Source organism: Callionymus lyra, chromosome 1 (genome assembly GCF_982586985.1).
Source record: "Callionymus lyra chromosome 1, fCalLyr1.hap1.1, whole genome shotgun sequence".
Lineage (NCBI taxonomy): Eukaryota > Metazoa > Chordata > Actinopteri > Syngnathiformes > Callionymidae > Callionymus > Callionymus lyra.
This window is the reverse complement of record NC_141818.1, coordinates 8,916,880-8,938,446: the sequence shown is the minus strand read 5'-3', so window position 1 is coordinate 8,938,446 and position 21,567 is coordinate 8,916,880. Positions and strand designations below refer to the sequence as shown.

The 21,567-nt window shown below is 36.7% G+C and overlaps 1 protein-coding gene across 1 annotated transcript; it reads left to right on the top strand.

Annotated features, from left to right (window-relative positions):
• Window positions 1-1,212: 1,212 nt before the first annotated feature.
• On the top strand, window positions 1,213-11,770 carry LOC148087850 (melanopsin-A-like). Its single transcript, XM_087791908.1, has 9 exons — window positions 1,213-1,399; window positions 5,725-5,858; window positions 5,931-6,134; window positions 6,201-6,372; window positions 8,012-8,173; window positions 9,736-9,843; window positions 9,931-10,102; window positions 11,199-11,345; window positions 11,411-11,770. Exons 1-9 carry the CDS (start codon window positions 1,233-1,235, stop codon window positions 11,768-11,770), a joined length of 1,626 nt encoding a protein of 541 aa, XP_087648034.1. The 5' UTR covers window positions 1,213-1,232.
• The last annotated feature ends 9,797 nt before the right edge of the window (window positions 11,771-21,567 follow it).

Here is a 21,567-nt window from a genome sequence, read left to right as displayed (position 1 = left end):
TCTGTCTGTCTGTCTGTCTATTTGTTGAAATAATTATGCTGTTGTTATTGTTGATGTGAACAGAGCAGCAGCAGCAGTTAGAAGCCATACAAGTGAGGATCCCTTAATAAATGTGCTCCACAAAAATGAAAATAATCAGTTCCTTGTCGCCCACTTTTTTTAAAGAAATGATACGTTCATATCTATTTAGAACTCTTAGAATTATTTTGCACACCTACAGATACACGCTAACAAACACATGACCTCCTTGGCTGAGGTAACATCAGCCAAGATAAAGGACTTCTCAGGCTCATGAGCAAAGTTGAGGATGCTTACTCTACTTTTCAAGTATATTTTTAACTTGAACTTATTGTTTTCAATTTGAACTATAGATTAACTTTAACAGCAGTTATTGTTCTCTCAGCATATTGCAAGATAAAAAACGTCTAAAAGAGACTGAACTGAACTGTTTGGTTCAGTGTCGTTCGTCTTAAATCGGACAACAGAGATGTTCCACTTCGTCGTTCATAATGAGGCCACTGTCCACGGACGCCCCGGGTTTCCAAACAACAATCCGTGTGAAAGAATCTTGTCTTTAATGATGGCCGGAACATGTGGCATATCTTGTGTTCGACGCCAAAGCACGTCTGGACTTAAAAGGGTATTTGATTATGGCAGCAGAAGTGAACATTAGTCTCTTATGTAACGCTGTAGTAGTTACAGGGCCAGAGCTCCGGGCCTGGGCTGTAATACATGGAGGGTGGGAATGAGAGGATGGAGGGATGGAGTGGAGGGGGGGGGGAGTAACAAGGGAGGAGAGAGGAAGAGAGAGAGAGAGGGAGAGAGAGAGAGATGGCTGGGATGGCAAGATTATCAGAGACAGACCAGTGAATCAGAGCACAGCTGGTGTGACGGGTGAAGAGGCTGCAGGCTCCGACTCTCTGTGACGACCATGTGCATCGGGCGCAAAGTGGACATCGGGGTCGACGCACGAGGACCAGGACCAGCTTTTTGAGACCCCGGGGGGGGGGGGACCGTCGGAATGGACTTTGGAGAACTTCGGCGCCAAGATTTCGTGGTCGACCATGAGGCTAAAGATCTGTGATGTTCCTCACCCTTAGAGATCCGTCCGTTGTCGTCGTCATCCGTCTCGAAAAAAATGAAGAGTCTTCCGGACCACAGGGAAGGTAGTTGCCGATCGGGATCCCGAACTCGTCCCTCCAGCCCGACCATCCACAGGAGGTGCGAGAACCATGTGGTCCACTGAGAGCATGGAGCCGGAGAGAGCTCACACCCAGAGCGCCTACTTCAGCAAGGTGGACGTGCCCGACCACGTCCACTACGTCGTCGCCGTCTTCGTCTTCGTCATCGGAGCGCTTGGGATCACCGGGAACGCTCTGGTCATGTTCGCGTTCTACAGGTGAGTTTCTATGAATCCATGATGGTTCGGATCTGAGTTCTACGAAAATGAGCCAAAACTGCAATTCATGTTTAGCTGTTGTTTTTTTTAAGGGCTCAGCTTTAAGGCTCTTTGCTGTCCTGCCAATCACAGTGAGAGACCGTGCATTACTCATGGTGGGATCACAGGGATTTTTGCAAAAAGCTGGTGATTACCAGGGAAAAAAATAATCTTAGCGTCGTAGTTTCTCCGTCACACGAAGATCATCTCTGGAACTGAATGTTTCGAAAGAATATCCTCTTTTCCATGAAGCCATTTCTGATAATGCCACGACTAGTCAACACTTTTTGATGCGTCATTTTTTTTTTTTTGTTCAGCAGTGATTGTTGGATTTCGCGCGAATGTTGCAACTATTTCATTCAAAACTAGGAGGAATTATTCATTTTTTTCATAATTTGTATAAATTGTGGATTAAACATGGTTTTGAATTAATAAATGATCATCAATTAACAATAAAAACATCATTATTTATTATCAATTTGCCGTGATTTTGACTGCATTTAAAAATAAAACATCTTTTCTTATGCAATTTTTAATTTCCAAACTTTTTGGTCACCCCAGTTCTCAGATTTACCAAACCTAAAACTCCTAAAGAGCCACGACAAACCAAAATAAATGCTTTAAATAAGGTTTTCCATAGATATGTTTTAACCTCAGCTTCGTGTGACACCTGACCTATGTTGAAACTTTTTTATTTAAAATCCATTTTCAGTTTTGTTGACTCCATTAAAAATGTTTTTCTTATGTTTTCATCTTCAAACCATTTGCTAGCGAGCAGTCACCAGATCTCTGGGGTTAATAAGACCTGACCCTGTCCGTGACTGACCAAAATAAATGCTTTCAATGAGGAATCCATAGATTTGTTGTGACCTCAGCCCCTCGTGACCTAGAAAAATATCTAGGTCAGAACTACAGTCTAAACTATAACTAGATATATGCAGCAAAGATGACTGGACGGTGGCCATACATGATCAAAAAGTATAAATCAATGGTTTCAATTTAAAGGTTGAACTATTACTTGTTTCTAACACATAATAAAATATTTTTTTAAACCAAAATTCAATGAAAAACTTGAAAAAAAAACACATTTATTTGTCTAAATTCTGGTCCTTTAATAATATTGTTTCTGTGGCTCACAAAGGTAATCTATGGAACAGGATGTTCCAAAGAATATCCTCTTTTTCCATCCAACCATTTTTGATAATGCAACGACTAGTCAACACTTTTTGATACAATTCAAAGCTACTTTCATTTTGAACAGTTTTTGATTCTCAGATTATTCTCACCATTTCTGCAGTTCCATGATTTTGACCATCAGTGAGGGTCATGTTATATATTTTTAAACATTTGTTTTATTGTAACTCAATCCATTTGCAGTTACTTTGACTTCATTAATATTGTTTTTTTTCAAACCCTTTTCTTCTGAACAGTCACCAGATGTCTGGGGTTAATTAGACCTGACCCTGTCCTTGAGTGACCAAAAAAAAACGCCTTCAAATGAGGAATCCATAGATGTTGTGACCTCAGCCCCTCGTGACCTAGTAAACTAACTAGGTCAGAACTATGACTAGATAGATGGAGGAGAGACAGGTGGACGGTGGCCAAACATGATCCATAACCATCGATAAATGATTTTTAATCGAGAATTAAGATTTCAAGATTTAACTACAACAATATTTTAACACATAATAAAGATTTTTTAAACCGGAATTCAGTGAGAAATGTAAATGTAAATAATCTAAACTCAGCAGTAATGATCCTTTAATGTGCTTCTGACTCAGTGGATTCATAGAACTAGATTCAGGTCAGTATGTGTGTGTGTGTGTGTGTGTGTGCTCTTACACCATCCATGTGCACATACCACAGGTTTTGAACCTCCTGGTGTGTGTGTTTACGTGGGTGATTCCTGGAGTCAACAGGAGCGATGGGTTTCTGTGAAAAGTCTTTGACGATCCACAGGTGTTGTCAGCATCACAGCTATTCATCCTTTTGTGCTACAGGTAGCATCGACCGAGTCACATGCTTTCCAGGAACATCTCATTGACACCATGTGGGGGGTGATGTGGCCCCTGAATACTGACTCCTCACCCACTTAAACACTCATTTTGTGGGTCCATAGAAGTGATTAACGGAGAGACTCTGTCGGGAGACGTGTTCCATGTGAACATTTACGCTGAGTACATCAAGTACTTATTCCGGGGAGATGAGAGAATGGCTTCACATGCATGTGCACAGTTTGCCGATTAAGGCTTTCCCTCGCCGAGGGGCTTTGATGACTTCGCCCTCTAATCTGTCCACGTTATCCTTGTGAGGAAACAACTGTCCGAGCGCAGGAGGATAAATGCCATTCAAAGCCTTTTAACATCTCCACCGTGGATCTCATCATGAGTCGTGGTCGGCGACTACTACTGTCCTACCTGTCAATGTGTTCTCAACTCAAATATTAGGTTTAACTCCATTTACAGGGAATGTTTAATAAAGGTACAAAGCACTGATGATTAGATGTTGGGTTTATTCTGGAGTTTTATCTGTATTTAGGAGGTTTTTCATTCACTTGTATACCCGCTGCTGCTACTTCTTAGAAAATTGCAAAAATTTTCAAAAATGTAATATATATATATTTCTGGAAACTATCATTCCAATACAGTTTTACTAGTCTAAACATATTTTACTCTTATTTAAACCAAGCAAAGTTACATTTCTTAAACATTTTTCTGTTGCATATTTTGTGTTATTTATTTAATTATTTTTTTCTGTACTGACAACACAAAACCATTCCTATGTTGTGTTTACAACATTGACAATAAAAGTTTCCGATTCTTATTTTTTATTTTTTACATTTTAATATTTTATTATTTTATTTTTTATATTTTACATTTTACAGTTTATATTTAAAACTTATATATTTAAATATTTTATTATTTTAATATTTAATATTTAATATTTAATATTTAATATTTAATATTTAATATTTAATATTTAATATTTAATATTTAATATTTAATATTTAATATTTAATACTAATATACTTAAGTATTAAATATTAACTATGTAATAGTTAATATTTAATGTTTAATGTTTAATATTTTACGTTTTATATTTTATACTAATATATTTTAATATTTAATATTTAATATTTAATATTTAATATTTAATATTTAATATTTAATATTTAATATTTAATATTTAATATTTGATATTTAATGTTGAATGTTTAATGTTTAATGTTTAATGTTCAATGTTTAATGTTTAATATTTAATATTTAATATTCTATTCATTTAAATGCCCGTGAGACAAATTACGTTGAAACTATTTTAATTTTTCTTGTTATTTATATTTTTGGGACTGAGGTTAAAGTTCACGTGATGTCATCAACCGTCGCACAGAAGCTTGATGGGTTTTGTTTTTGTGGTCGTCTGCCTCGTAAAAAACAAGTCGAACTGGGACTAATAAAGTTGCAGCCGAACAGACTGACGACAGTAATGGATCGAATGTATTCCTTTTAAACCCGTGAGAATGTGTTTACTTGGAAAATGTTTTAACATATTAAGTCACAGAAAGAAAGTACATTTCCCAAATAAATAACAGGAAGTGGATTTTATGATATTGTTTTTTCAGTCTTTGAGCCTAAATATCTTTGTCTGTAGGCCATTTGCGGCCGGTTCCCAACCCCCGGTTCGGGGACCGCTAACTGTTATGGGGTCTCACAGAAAGAAAGCATATTTTATGTAATTTCTGTTCCATTCATTGTTTCGCTCAAAAAGGTGCTTTTCTGGTGAAAAAGATGATATTTTCTCATGTGACTCTTGACACGTCAAGATGCTTTTTTTCAGTCCAGATTACTTTAAAAAATGAAGCTGTAAAGTGGTGAAAAGAAGTGAAACACAAACTCTATATTACGTATCTGAGGCCCTATAATATCGTATAGAAATGTAATCTACGTACATGTTTTAGGCCCTTGGTTTAGACTATAAAGTTAAGATGGATTCAAAAGAAATACAATTTGTGAAAATACTAGTAACGCAATAACACTCAAAATTAGACAAAAATGTCCCAAATAAAAGCGACAAAACAAACAACAACAACTTATACAACAACTACAAAATGTACTAGGACCTCTGGTGGCCCCGGGCCAGTTGAGTTTGAGAGCCCTGATCATGATAACTATAATGCTGTAAATCAAATCAAGCATTGTGAAAATGAGCTAAGCTAGAAGGCAACATGTAGGCAGAGAAAGATTGAAGTTTGTGGTAATTGTTTTTTTGTTTTTTGTGTGTGGTCGCAGCAACAAGAAGCTTCGAAACCTGCCGAACTACTTCATCATGAACCTGGCGGTCAGCGACTTCCTGATGGCCTTCACGCAGTCGCCCATCTTCTTCATCAACTGCCTCTTCAAGGAGTGGGTGTTCGGAGAGATGGGTGGGCGACGAAACACCTTCTCGTGACGATGATCCTCGAAGACGATCTGATTGTATTCAAAATGTCCTCCAGGCTGCAAGATGTACGCGTTCTGCGGCGCGTTGTTCGGCATCACCTCCATGATCAACCTGCTCGCCATCTCCATCGACCGCTACGTGGTGATCACCAAGCCGCTCAAGGCCATGAACTGGAACTCCAAACGAAGAACCATCATCGCCATCGTCCTGGTCTGGCTCTACTCCTTGGCCTGGAGTCTGGCTCCTCTGGTTGGCTGGAGTGAGTTGGAAGAACGTCACCTGATCATCCACTTCCATCCACATCATACTAACTCTTCCCTTGCAGGCTCGTACATCCCCGAGGGTCTGATGACATCATGCACGTGGGACTACGTCACCTTCACGCTGGCGAACCGGAGCTACACCATGATGCTGTGTTGCTTCGTCTTCTTCATTCCGTTGGCCGTCATCTTGTTCTGCTACCTCCACATGTTCCTCGCCATCCGGTCGACCACCAGGTGGGGCTCAAAGGAGGGGTAGATGTTCTTCTAAATATATGATAGTTCAGGACTAGGGGTCTGTTGGCAAGAATGTCTGGCAATACGATACATATCGCAATACGATACGATACATATGAAGATACTGTAGTAACAAGTTTATATTTGTAGTATTGTTGAGTACTTGACTCTGGTGTTGCAGAATTTACAGACCACATGACTCTTGACAAAGTCGTAACTTCTCTCATTTGTTTTATAACCAAAATATGAGCAAACTTCAGTATCCTCTTGTCCTCAGTCATCAATGGGAGCTCACAGAATTTCATTGTTCCTTTAGCTTTAAAGAACGGAATGACTGCTGCCATCTAGTGGCTGGAAATTTTAATTGAAACACAAAAATCAACTCCAGGAATATTAGCATGTAATTGTAAATGTATAGAAAAAAAAAACATTTTATTTTATACACACTTAATTGAAATACAAACCACAAATTGTAGTCTGTATCCTCTCGTCCTCAGTCATCACCGGGAGCTCACGGAATTTCATTGTTCCTTTAGCTTTCGAAGGAAAGAAAGACTGCTGCCATCTAGCGGCCGGAAATTTTAATTGCAACACAAAAATCAACTCCAGGAATATTAGCATGTTAATTGTAAGTGTATATAAAAAAAACGTTTTTTTTTAAACACACTTTATTGAAAAACAAACCACAAATTGTAGACTGTATCCTCTCGTCCTCAGTCATCGCCGGGAGCTCACGGAATTTCATTGTTCCTTTAGCTTTAAAGGACAGAATAACTGCTGCCATCTAGCGGCCGGAAATTTTAATTGCAACACAAAAATCAACTCCAGGAATATTAGCATGTTAATTGTAAGTGTATATAAAAAAAACTTTTTTTTTTAAACACACTTTATTGAAAAACAAACCACAAATTGTAGTCTGTATCCTCTCATCCTCAGTCATCAACGGGAGCTCACGGAATTTCATTGTTCCTTTAGCTTTCGAAGGACAGAATGACTGCTGCCATCTAGCGGCCGGAAATTTTTATTGCAACACAAAAATCAACTCCAGGAATATTAGCATGTTAATTGTAAGTGTATATAAAAAAACATTTTTTTTAAACACACTTTATTGAAAAACAAACCACAAATTGTAGTCTGTATCCTCTCGTCCTCAATCATCACCGGGAGCTCACGGAATTTCATTGTTCCTTTAGCTTTGGAAGGACAGAATGACTGCTGCCATCTAGCGGCCGGAAATTTTAATTGCAACACAAAAATCAACTCCAGGAATATTAGCATGTTAATTGTAAGTGTATATAAAAAAACATTTTATTTTAAACACACTTTATTGAAAAACAAACCACAAATTGCAGACTGTATCCTCTGGTCCTCAGTCATCACTGGGAGATTGCGGAATTTCAATGTTCGCTTAGCTTCGAAGGGGGGAATGACTGCTGCCATCTAGCGGCCGGAGTTTTTATTGCAACACAAAAATCAATAGCATGTTAATTGTAAATGTATATAAAAAAACAAGAACAATGATAAAATACTGTATCAATGATTTGAGATCCCCCAAAAAAACTTCAAAACTACAGTATCATGAAAGAATCCTGGCAATACATCACTGAATCCATGTCCATGACCTGACCTGATGTTCCAGGGAGGTGGAGCGCCTCGGGACGCAGGTGAGAAGATCCACCCTCATCAAGCAGAAGTCCATCAGGAGCGAGTGGAAGCTGGCGAAGGTGGCCTTCGTGGTCATCGTGGTCTACGTCCTGTCCTGGTCCCCGTACGCCTGCGTGACCCTGATCTCCTGGGCCGGGTAAGAGCACCGAGGTCGTCCCGCGGGTTCATTCGAGTGGAGACGTGGTTGAGTGGTGGATTTGAGGTGATTAAAATCTGTGTCAAATGTTGAATGTGAGGACAAATCCACTTAATTCCTTGTTGCATCTGTTTGACGCTGGATTTCTCTGGTCGAGGCACATTTTTTTAAGGGTTTTTCGGCTCAAATTTCACCGCCACTCAGGGCCACGGCACTAGGTCAGAGGTGGCAGTTGCATTCATTGCCATTAAGTGCTCAGAGGACTTTTTGAATTTCCAGATTTTTTTTCTCCAAAAATAAACATCAACAGACATACACATCTGGCAGAGGAGCTGGAGACGCTTCAGTATTCACGACTGCACCGTTGCAGTTTCACTTTAATGGCAGTGGGGGGAGCCAGAAACAAATATATAGAATTGACAGTAGTGCTCATCTTGACAGTATCGTTTAGAAAAGTAGGTCAAATACTTCAATTTGTTTTCCTCTTACAATCTTGCTATAAAACTACTGACGACCTTTCAGTTTAAAAGACTTGCAGTCATGGGGTCATGTGCTCAAACACAGTCGAGTTCATGTGAATTTGTCGAGGAATGTCACGTTGGTGATTCGTGGTGAACAGCCCGAGGATGGAGGCCAGGATTGTGACGTTGTTTTGAAAAGAAGATAGAAGATTTATTTTACTTGAGCTCAGATTGTTGTCCTCAGGAGTTCGCTAACCTACTTATTTACTGAAACCCTTGTGTCTCGAGCTTCGCTTGTGTCGAAATTCAGATACAATTATTGTGCTTCTACACCAGCAGTGACTCAAATCAAGAAAGAAATTAATAGTTATTAAGTTAAATATATGTTTGATAAAGAAAAAAATGCATGGTTTAAACATATGGAAATGTAAAAGGTGTTTGTTCAGTGGAGAAGAAAGAGGAAGTGGGATAGCAAAATAAAAGCATGACATGAAAGCCACAAATAAAACAGACCAAAACAAAATTAATTGTCAGGCAACTTGCCTGTTTGAGACCTAGGCTCCGGCAAGAGTTTAAGAGATGTAGTCTGCTTTCCGTCACTTAAAAAAACAGTGTCTACGTCATAGCTAGGACATGTGTTATATCAAACTCTTGGACAGGCGTACGTCATGATTTATGACTTTTATTAGCGAAAACAAATAAGAAAGTTTTAACTATGTTGTTTCTTTTTTAGAAAATACATGTTATTTGTAATAATGATTATTATATTAAATATTCTTTTTTTTTAAATGATCAATTTCTTCATTCTTCATTGAAAATTCACATATTTTTAAAAGCATTTTCTTTACTTTAAACTTACAACTTTAAATTTCCCTTTTTCACTTTTATCAAACGTTTCATTTTAGTACAAGCAACTGATGCGAGGAAAGGTCAAAACGCGACGTGACTATAAATCTAAAATGTGAACTCTAAACTCTTCAGAGTCTGTACATTCACGTTTGTGGTGAAAAGTCTTCTCTCTTGTTATTCGGCTCAACAGCAACGTCTCTAAAAACTAAAACTCAATACATCCGTTTCATTATCTTGATCCGTCTCCTCCAGGCATTCCAATATCCTGTCGCCGTACTCCAAAGCGGTCCCTGCCATCATCGCGAAATCCTCCGCGATCTACAATCCCTTCATCTACGCCATCATACACAACAAGTACAGGTCCGTCCTCTCCTCCTTCAGTCTTCTTTCTCGTCCTCACAAAGTGATAAACCGGTTGTTTATGATCTTCGTTCCTCCTCTTGTTAGAATGACCCTGGCGGAGAAGATCCCCTGCTTGGGGTTCCTGGCCCCGTCCCGTCAGAAGGACTGCGCCTCCTCCTCCATCAGCGAGTCCTCTTACAGGGACTCCATCGTCAGTCGCCAGTCCTCCATGTCCAGGACCCACTTCATGAGCACCTCGTCCAAGACCTCCGACACTGTGGGTGAACCACACTTGTTAGAAGAGTTTCATTATTCTACAATAAATGAAGGCGTTTCTTGCCTAGAAAAAAAAAAGCTAAACTCTGTAGGATTTAAAATAGCGTTTCTGGCGTCCCCTATTTTCGGAAAAGTGTAACTGCAATGCAGTAAAATGAAATTTCTGAGTGTATTTCGTTAAAAAACGACACAAAGGCTCTTATTATGTCAGTTTCAAGTTTATGATCCCTGGTAACTTCAAAAAGATTGTATAAAAAGATTGTCTGTGACCCACGGCTGTAAAGCAGTTTGTGGGTCACATGACACTCACAGATAAGTCGTCCAGGCCATGTTAGGTCGAGCATCGTTAAAATAATGGATATTTCTACTGAGTCACGACTGTTGAATTCATTTATTTTTATATTGAAAGTGAAATTGAAATTTGTTATTTAATTGAGTAATTGAATCAACTTTTTTTTAGTTACTTTATTAATTTTTACATATAGAGTTTGATTTTCTAAATTTGACATTTTTTTATTTGTAGCCTTTTAAATACAATATTAAAATGTAACATTTACATTTTTTACATGCTCCAATTAAAGAAATCTTGAATTTAAATAATTAGAATATCAAACTCTACATTATGTTTTAAAAATATATGAATACATTTTAAAGATATTCGATTGTTTTTTGCATTCAATTATTAAAAAAAAGAATCTTATACAACTTTTCAATGTACAAATGATTCAATTCGATGCATCAATAAAACAAATAAAAAATTAAATGCTTTAAAAACGAAGTAAACATTTAAAAGTTTCAATATTTGAATTGGAAATTTCGACCATTATTTTTTCCATTGGCAGAGATATACGTTCATACCATTCAGGAACAACATTCCATTTTAAAAGTAAACAATTTCATAATGAACCTGAACAAAGAAAAACCGAGCTAGAAAAGCACAAAGTAAGAGCAGATCTCCGCCAAGCAGCTCATTTCTACCGATTTTTTTATTGTGTTTTATTGTTTTTTTGATTCCTTCTGCATTTTTGGGTTAAATTATGGTATAAAAGGAGAGATTATTTTTCTAATTTGAGAACCTTGTCTTTCTTGGTGTTCAGGTGTTGAAGGACGTGGAGATGGAGGCTTTAGGTCGGAGGTCCGGCAATTCATTCCGAAGCGTCTCTTCTCGCTCTCACTCCAGCAAGAAGAAGTCCTGCAGGAAACCGTCGGAGCGAAGGAGTCTCTACGCCCCCAGATGTGACAAGGTGAGGCGAGTTTCCATCGCACACAGTCGTGTTTAAACTTAATGCATGTGGGCTTCTGTCGTCAGCCTCCATCTTCCATCAGCGACTCATCCAGCACGTGCGAGCATGATCTGGTGTCTAGCTCTCTCACCACCGCCACTTTCCCCTTGCTAGTTCTTACCCGGATGCGCAGTCGTAGTCTGACCCACAACCTGTCGCGAGCCCGCGACGACGGCGGCGGCAGGAACGGAAGCAGCTCCTACGACTCCCTGGCCCTGCTGGGGGTCCCCTCTTCCGAGGTCCCTCCAGGTGTCCCCCGTATAGTCGTGGTCTCCCCCACGTCCGAGAGCAGCCTGCTGCACCAGGACAGCCTCGGCCCGGGCCTGTCTCTGGACGACATGGACTTCTCAGCCCAGGTCTTTCAGGCGGTGGAGCTCGTGTCGTGACCCAAAAAAACATGTCCCTGTGACCCGGACTTTTCTACTTCGAAACGTGTTCCTTTTGTATCTTTATTTATTCGTGAGCAAGAAAACAATATATGTTTATTGATTATTTATTTTCTAAATCCAGATGATTCATTTATTTTTTTTTGTCTGCTGAGGCGATAAATGTACAATTTTAGAAAGAAGGACAAGAATAGCTACGATTTTTGGCAAATTGTTTTTTATTTTTAAGTTTCCGTGACAACGTTGTTCTGAGAGCATCTTGAGAAAAGGCCATTCCTACCACGTAGACACAAAAAAAAAGGATAAAAGTGTTGGTAGAAAAACAACAAAAATAATTTTAAAAAATGTGGGAAAATGGTTGCAAATGGTGTAGCGAAATTTCTTTATTTTTATTTTCCTGGTGATTTTTTTGTCTGCTGAGGCGTAAAATTTTTATAAAGAAGGACAAGTATAGCTACAAAATAGCTTCTGGAAAGAATGTAACTAAGGGATCAAACTTCAAAGTTTTTTGATAACTTCAGGTTATTAAAGCAACTTATTTAAAGAATTTAATAAAGAAAGAATCCCCCAAAATTCCATTTGCAAATCTACATATTTAAGTTAGCGTCTTTTTTAAACAAATTTTCATGAAAATTTCCATTTTTCTTTGAAGGGCCATTCCTACCACATAGAGAAAAAAAGGATATAGGTCTTGGTAGAAAAACAACAAAAATAATTTGTAAAAATGTGGGAAAATGGTTGCAAATGGTTTAGCGAAATTTCTTTATTTTTATTTTCCTGGTGATTTTGTCTGCTGAGGCGTAAAAAGGAGAATTTTAGAAAGAAGGACAAGTATAGCTACGAAATAGCTTCTGGAAAGAATGTAACTTAGGGATAAAATTTAAAGCAACTTGAGGTTTTAATAAAGAAAGAATCCCCCAAATTCCATTTGCAAATCTACATATTTAAGTTAGCGTCTTTTTTAAACAAATTTTCATGAAAATGTCCATTTTTCTTTGAAGGTCATTCCTACCAGGTAGAGAAAAAAAGGATATAAGAGTTGTTAGAAAAAAAACAAAAATATTTTTTTAATGTGGGAAAATGGTTTCAAATGGTTTAGTAAAATTATTTTTTTTCCTGGTGATTTTTTTGTCTGCTGAGGCGTAAAAAGGAGAATTTTAGAAAGAAGGACAAGTATAGCTACGATTTCTGGAAAGAATGTAACTTTGGGATCAAATTTAAAAGTTTTTGTGACAACTTCAGACGTGGTTATTAGAGCAACTTGAGAATTGATTTTTTTTATAAAACCCCCAAAATTCCATTTGCAAATTTACATATTTAAGTAAGTTCATTTTTTCAAACAAATTTTCCTGAAAAATTTCCATTTCAAGGCCATTCCTACCAGGTAGAGAAAAAACGTATAAAACAAAAGCATTTTTTTTTTTATGTGGGAAAAGGGTTGCAAAAGGTTTGGCTAAATTTTTTTTTTTATTTGAATTAATTCTACTCTGGTGATAAGTAGCTGGAGAACCAAGAACATTTTCTTGTAGATAAAAACATTTGTCACCATCACAGTCTCAATAAAATTGTAGTTATTTTGTTTTTTCTTTATAATTGTGACTTTAAGGGATCTACATCTTTATCTTGGGTTTGCTTTTATGAAGTCACGTTTTGTTTTAATTGATCCATTTCTAATGTCATTTCCACAGTCACTAGAAAATAATCAGTGTTGTTGATTTGTTTCTCAATTTAAAATGACATTAATGGCGACACATTGTTGTTCACTTGCTACTTTGTTGTGACCTTTCAGTATCTGTTCCATCCGTTGTAAACACCAAAGATTTGTCGTTCATCGCTCGCTTCTCTCAGTGTTCAAGCTTCACTTGTTTTATTTCTACCGGAACATCTTTTACACAGTTCAAGCTTCACTGTTTTTTTTCCAGATGCTTTGATTCCCGACTCGGGGATATATTTTCATTAATGGGATACTTTCATCCAGATGATGCGACAGCAGGGGATCTGAACCTATAACCCTCCGGTCTAAGTACACTGATGAGTCAACTCTGTCGCTCACGCTGTGATTGTGCAACACTCAGGATTAAAACTCAATGACAAACATCTTTGGACATTTATTGCCGACGACAACAATGACAAAAAAATTCAGGTCAGTCGGCGTCTTGCTGATGAGTTTTTTTAGGGGGTCGTGTGTGTGACCCTTTTTTTTTAACCTACTGAGAGAAGAAACGTGTAGAAAAAACATGAAAAATCTTTAAATTAAACATCATTTTTATGACAAATGTTGTTTAATATCCCAAACATTTGTCCAATATTCTACAAAAATAATAAAATATTAATTTTATTCATTAATACTTGATGCTGTTTTTTAAAGTTTATATTTATGGAGTGATAAGAATTAAATCATTTGAAGAATAAATACTTAAAATAAAAAAAGAATAAAGGTGATATAAATAATAATCACTTTTACAAACTTACAATAGTTTTTTCTTCCCACATGAATAAAAGAGAGAGATTCTGCAGAGTAAATACTAAAAACCTTCAAGTATTTGGATCTTATTATCATCATTAACATTAATTTTTTAACATTAAATTATTTAAAATAAATTAATTTGCTGTAGTTATTGTCTATGAAATGAATGACATAATTATTATTATTATTATATTTGAAGGTATATTTTAAGTTGCTGTTTGCATGGATGGAAAAAATAAGTCTGATAATTTCAAATAAGTATATTTTATTTTAAACAACAATGGAAATACATATTGTGAGAATGAGAAATAAATAAACAATTTCAATTTTGTCAAATGTATTTTGTGTGCAATTAATATTTACGTCCGTGTATTTAATAATATATATGTTTGTAGAGCCAGTTCATTTTTATTTTATTTTACTATCTGGATAATCACAGCATCTTTTTGTAGTTGACACAGAAACACAAAAGTAGATTAAAACGCTGAACTTGCTCATCAATCCGATGAACTCGTGGCACAAAAGTCTGCGTCTGTAAGTTACGTAATATCATTTTGTAAATCTGACCCAGATATACCAGGCTCTTCATTTGTCATGGTTGGATCGTTTTGCTCCCTAGAATAAGATATATATTTTTAAATTAAAATACGGTTTCTGACACAAATAGCACGTCTACTGATATATATATATATAAAAAACAAGTGAAAGTATAGACGAAAAAAAAAGTGTTCTTAATTTGCCCACTAGAGGGAGGCAACACAGCAAAAATGTAGCGAATCATTATGATTTACGCGTGTGCTCAGTATGAGCGCGTGTGCGTGACATCATTACGTCACAGTTGAGTCGCATTGAAACCAGTGCAGGAGTGAAACTGGATCTCCACAGTTACCAGTTTACAAGCATTGCTCGTGGGTGACGTCAGGCCTGCAGTAGTCACAGCGAGATTACCAACCTGCTGCTTTACGTTTAAACAGGAACTTTACGACCTCGTTAATCTGTTTCTTCCAGAAGTTTAAAGTTGTTTTTTTTATCAAGGCTAAGAGATTAAGAGCAGAATAGCGACAGATGTGCCGGTGTGTCGTTACTTGATGACGTCATAAACACACAATGTTGCCCTGGAGGATTGTACTTGAAGCTTGACACGTCACTTCCTGTGAAGTATCTGCAATTTATGTCCTCATATTTCCTCCCACTGTGGTCCCCATGCTGTCAAAGACTCATCTTGTCGAAACCATCGAGCTTGATCCAGAGACGACGCAAGGGATACCACAAATACATTTATTTTTCCGGGCCTTTGGGTCACTTTGACCCTGAGATGACACAAGGCTAAAGAGCCGCCATCAGCAGGATGAGCTTCACTCCTTTTTGCTTCTTTTGAATTATTCAAAACAACGTTTTAGTCTTGAATTAAAATTATTTTAAATGTTCAAATAGTTTTAAAACAGGAAGACTTTTATATAGTTCTTTTATTTTGTAATTCCTCTTCCTCTCCCGCAACTCAAGCTAACCATCAATATGTTTTTACCAAAGAATCTTCACCAGGAGTTGTTTCGTCTCAGGAGGTTTGTGTAAAACTTTGGAAATCAATATTTTTTAAACCTTGCAATCGTTTATTTGAGTTTACATGTCAACTAACTTTTATTATTTATTTTATATTATAATTGAAGCAACATGCTAACAAGAGTCAACCGCACACAGTCAACATGCTAACGTTTTTGCTTCTTTTTGCTACTTCTTAATTACGCAAGTAGTTTTGTTTCTTCAATATTATTTCGTCAATTTCTCTGTGAGATGAATAAAGTATCTATTTATCTATCTATTAAATAAAAGTTTTATTTTTAATGATGATATTTTTTTGCATTAGAGAAAATTATTATTTTTTTTAATTTGTTTTTGGTTAAAGCGACTTTTATTCGATATTTATTCACCTATTTAGACGAGATGAGTGTCAATAAATTCTTCAAATTTTAATTTCATTAACATTTTACTAGTACGTGTCATGTGACCCCCAAACTGCTTTAAAGTGATGCATCAGATAAAGTATTTTCCAATAAGTTTACAGGAAGATAAAAGAAAACAAAAAGTAATTCTCTTTATTTATTTTTATGTACCAGCGGAAAATGTGCAGTGACCTAACAAATAACAGCATTTTAATTAATTAAATTCCAACACTAGGGGGAGCCAAAAACACTGTTCTATATACTACAGATTTGGCCTTTAATGCATCGTTTCTTCTCCACAGACGAGAGAGGGATTTGTCGAGTTCATGTTTGCACACACGTGACTGTACGAGGACAATGGAAGTCTGGATTATTGATCTTTTTCGGCCGCGGGCAGAAGAATGGATCCCCCCCCCCCCCGAGACCCTGTCGACACTCGACCTTCTGTCGCTGACATGAGCGAACACACTCTCACACACAAAGACAGCTGAGCGTGATGACGTTAACGCACATAATAAATCCCCGAAAAGCCTCCGACCGTGACATGTCGGCTCATTTTAATTGGCTTCTCCTCGTCTTCCAGTAAATAACACTTCTTCTGGATGAAAATAAGAACAAAATCCTGCAGATTATCAGGAACAGAACATTAGATTATGACCAATAGAAAAATTACCATTAATGGCTTCAACGTTCAAGAGTCTTTGTTCTTTTGAGAGTCGATCCAGCTCATGTGTGACAACTGTATCTTCTCAATGTTTTTCCTCCGCACCATCTGTTCTGCATTTCTAACGTCCACCTTTCATTTTCTGACCCACTCCAGACGCCGTGTTTTATGTAACTCTTCCTCCAGAACAGGTCTAAGTGACCCTCAGGACCGACACGGACCACTCAAGGGCAACAGAAGTTTTGTGTCGCGGAAATTTTTCTACAGCTGTTGTGGTTTGGATGAGAAAGGGAAGAAAAAAAAAGGTTTTTAACAACAAGATTTTTTTTTGTTGGGTTTCTAAACTTAAAAATCAACGATTTAACTCCACAGTTTCCTCCTTTTTAATATTCAAGATGTTTTACAAATAAATGCAAGATATATGTACTTGTTGCAGCTCTCACTCTTTTAATGATCTGTTCATCTTTCATGCATTTGGTGTTTCTTCAACTGGACTCCCACCGGAAACTCATCTCCATAGTTTCCTAACTTTTGTTTACACACACAACATGAAATAAAACATGCACCCTCACATCAATAACACCACAATTTTGCACAGCTACTGCCAATTTTCGTTTTTTGGATGGTTACCGCTTTTTTCTTTTTTTTTTCCAGGACTCTGAAACATTTTTGTTTTCCATAAAGTTCACGGAGCTGTCGCAACACCATCCAAACTGTATTTTACATTTCCCAGCTGTCCTGGATCATTTTTTTTTTTTTTAAGAGCATTATGCACTTATTGTTGATTACAATCCAAATGAAACACTTTCTTCTGCCCTCAGAATGATCTCACCCTTTCTTTGGCAACGACACATTTTTAAATTTCAACATTTAAAATCACTATGATTAAGCAATTCAGGAAAATAAACGATTTAAATACTAAAATGTAAGTAAGTAAGTAAGTAAGTAAGTAAGTAATATTTATTTATATAGCGCTTTTCGAGACCAGGGTCACAAAGCGCTTAGACAATCAAAACAAAACTCAAAAAAGTACATACTTTAAAGATCAAGATAATACTGAGAACAACACATGAGTTCGAGAAATTCAAGGAAAAGCCTGAACAAATAGAAACGTCTTAAGATGTTTCTTAAAGGAGTCAGTAGACTCCATCAAGCGCAAAGAAAGAGGAAGATCGTTCCAAAGCTTAGGAGCAACAGCCTGAAAAGATTTCTCTCCTCTGGTCCTGAGCCGTGTGCGTGGAACCATAAGTAGATTCTGATCCACAGACCTCAGAGCCCGAGCTGGGGTGTAAGGCTGGATCAGATCAGTGATGTAAGGAGGAGCCTGACCATGAATAGCTCTGAAAGTAAGAATGTAAATGAAGCAACCGATTAAATACAAATATCTATAATATTAACTGATTAAATTATTAAAAACAACATTTCAATCTTGTATTTAAATTATTTATAATTTATAATTATTTATTTATAATTATTAATGTTAAAATAGTTCGTTTAGAAACAGGAAGACCTTTATAAAGTGCTTTTATTTTGTAATTCATCTTCCTCTCCCGCAACTCAAGCTAACTGTCAATATGTTTTTACCAAATAATCTTTACCAGGAGTTGTTTCGTCGCAGGAGGTTTGTGTAACTTTTGAAATCAGTATTTTTTAAACCTTGCAATCGTTTATTTTAGTTGACATGTTAACTAACTTTTATTATTTATTTTATATTATAATTGAAGCAACATGCTAACAAGAGTCAACCGCACACAGTCAACATGCTAACAAGAGTCACCTGCACACAGTCAACATGCTACACATGCTAACGTCAGTAGCACTCAAACGGACATGATTTATACATTATTTAAGATCTTTAAATGTGTTTTATATATTCAATATATTTTTAAACTGTCAATATGTAAAAATAAGTATTTTACAACGCAGTTTATTTGTGCTTTAAAGTTAAAGGTGTATTTAGAATTGTAAATATGAGGGCCAAGCTAGCTTTTTATGTGTTTTTGTTTAATATAACTCCTTTTTTTTTATTTGTTAAAACTTCAAGAACATTGTTTAGATTAAAATCCAGATTAAAGTGTTTTTCTAAAAGGTTGAGTTGATTTGAGGCTAGTTTTTGGCGTTTTTCTTATTCATTTATTATTATAATTAAAACATAAATTGTCATTTGTTAAAAATTCAGGAACATTGGATTTAATTTAAGATAAATGTTTTTTTTTGTATAAAGGTGAGAAGATTTGGAGCTAGATTTCTTAATTTTTAAATTAAATTTAAGTATTTTTTATAAATTTGAGTAGATTAGGCCTTTTTTTCTTATTGTTTAATTTTACTCACTTTCTATTTGTTAAAACTTCAGGAACATTGTATGACATTTAAGTATTTCTTTTTAATTTGAGTAGATTAGTACTTTTTTTCTTATTGTTTAATTTTACTCATTTTCTATTTGTTAAAACTTCAGGAACATTGGATGAAATTAAAGTATTTTTTATAAACTTGAGTAGATTAGGACTTTTTTTTTTCTTATCGTTTAATTTTACTCATTTTCTGTTTGTCGAAACTTCAGGAACATGGGCTGAAAAGGAAGCTGAAAGTGTTTTCAGAAGGATGGGTAAGCATTAAAACATACGTGTGTCTGTGGTGTGTGTGCGTGTATGCATGTGTGTGTGAGTGTGTGTGTGTGTGTGAGAGTTTGAGGATGAACGTTCCCTACAGCAATCTTTAGGACCGAGCCGTCCGTCCCTCCAGCCTGCAAGTCAGTGAGTCTCCGTCCGTCTGGTTGGCTGATAATTGTGGAGAAATAGTTTCCACTTGCAGATATAAACAGCCACTGAGCTCACACACAGGAGATACAGGGTTCTGATAATAAGCTCATCCCCTGATTCCAGACATGCCGTCAGTGTTTCGTACAAATATTTGTGAGAGCGAGTCTTCTCTCCTAAAGCAACCGTTTTTTCTTTCTTTCTCAAGTGACTCCAGAGTTACTTGGAGACGTCAAATTAAAAGCTGCTGTTCATCTATTGTGTTTCTCTTGAAGTGATATTTTGCCGACTCCTCTGGGTTTTTTCGGGGGTATTTAGTGTCCCCGCTGTTTATGATACTTAATCTGTGACAAAATGGGCCACTAATTTAACAGAGGAGTACTTGCAGAGAAGCACACAGGGATTAGAAGGGATTATATCGGTCTGGAGGGTTAGACTGATGATGACCAGCAAGCATTACAGTAAAAATCTTTCCCAATTTTTAGTGTGTATTTATTTCATATTATCAACGTAAATTACATTTATTGAGGTTTGTATCTATGTTTTCAACCCTTTTTCTGTTTATATTTTCGCTTGACCTTCTGAATTGCATATAATTGCTGAATCAATTTAAGGTTGTGTGTAGCAACATGAGGGTTCTGGGTCAGAACCTGGTCATGTGTGTGTGTGTGTGTGTGTGTCGAGGGGGCAGCTGGCATAATGGTGGTTTTGGTGTCACCCCCGCTTGATCAGATGAATGATGCATTAAAAGTCATTTAAAGGGCCAGATTATCATTCCACCAGGGGGCGGGGCCTGGTTTTAGTGTGTGTCTTGTGTCCACGTGTGTGTGTGTGTGTGTGTGTGTGTGTTTGTTTGGCTGCAGGCTGCTAAGCTGTGATCATTAAGCATGTGGAGAGGTGAGCATATGGGGACAGACTCTGTGACAGAACAAAGACCTGGAAGAGAGTCTGGGGTTTTAGGACGGAGCATTACTCTCTATTGTTAGTGTTGACATTGATGCCACACACACACACACACACACACTCATACACATGCACACACACACACTTCTGCTTTCTACTCGCTGACACAATTGCTGGCCATCAGGACAGAACACTCAATTAATCAGACTTGCTGAGACCGTGATGCGAAGGTTGGGGGTGATTTGTTGGGTCATATTTTTGAAACCATATCTTTATGGGACCCTGAAGACTAGATGTTAGACGCCAAGTCACACACAGGGAGTAAATGGGGGGTTATTTATGAAATTATTTATTTATTTTTCTTGAAAATACAAGGTTTTCTCAAGATCAATCACAGAAGTGGACATAAATTTAAAATGCAGCCCAATTTGCAGGCAGAACCGTAACCCCCTCCACCTCTGAAAAACATCTAAGAACACAAAACAAAAACATTAAGAAGAATTGAATCTACTTTATCGAGAGTCTTAATGCATATAAAGCTCATCTTAAGTTTATAAATGTATAAACTCTTTTAGCACATTTAAGATCATTGAAGCACAAATAACAATTCTCCTCTTTCGACATAGTTTTTAGTTTTTATTTATTTATTCTTGGCACCTATGTACTCCCGTTTCTAGGAAACAGTATTTCAAAACAAAATATCTTGAACACCAATAGGTGACTATATCTACTACTTGTATAAGAAGTGACCTGGTTTTGGTGATGAATCTAATTTTAAGTCTAATGTTGCTCCATGGCCTTGAGTTTGACTTATTCACACTAAAGTTCTAATTGATCCTTATCAGTTAAATAAATGATTTGTCAATTAAATGATTGACTTTAATCATTATAAATCATGGTAAGTCATGAGCTTTGTACGAATCAGTGTTTGGTAAACATTCAGGCTCGTTGATATGTAAGAAAACTCATTAGGTTGTAATTTAATTCCCTAAAAGTTATTCACACTTTTAAAAAATAAAAATACACCATCATTCTTCTCGATTAAACAATGCTCTGTCAATCCATTT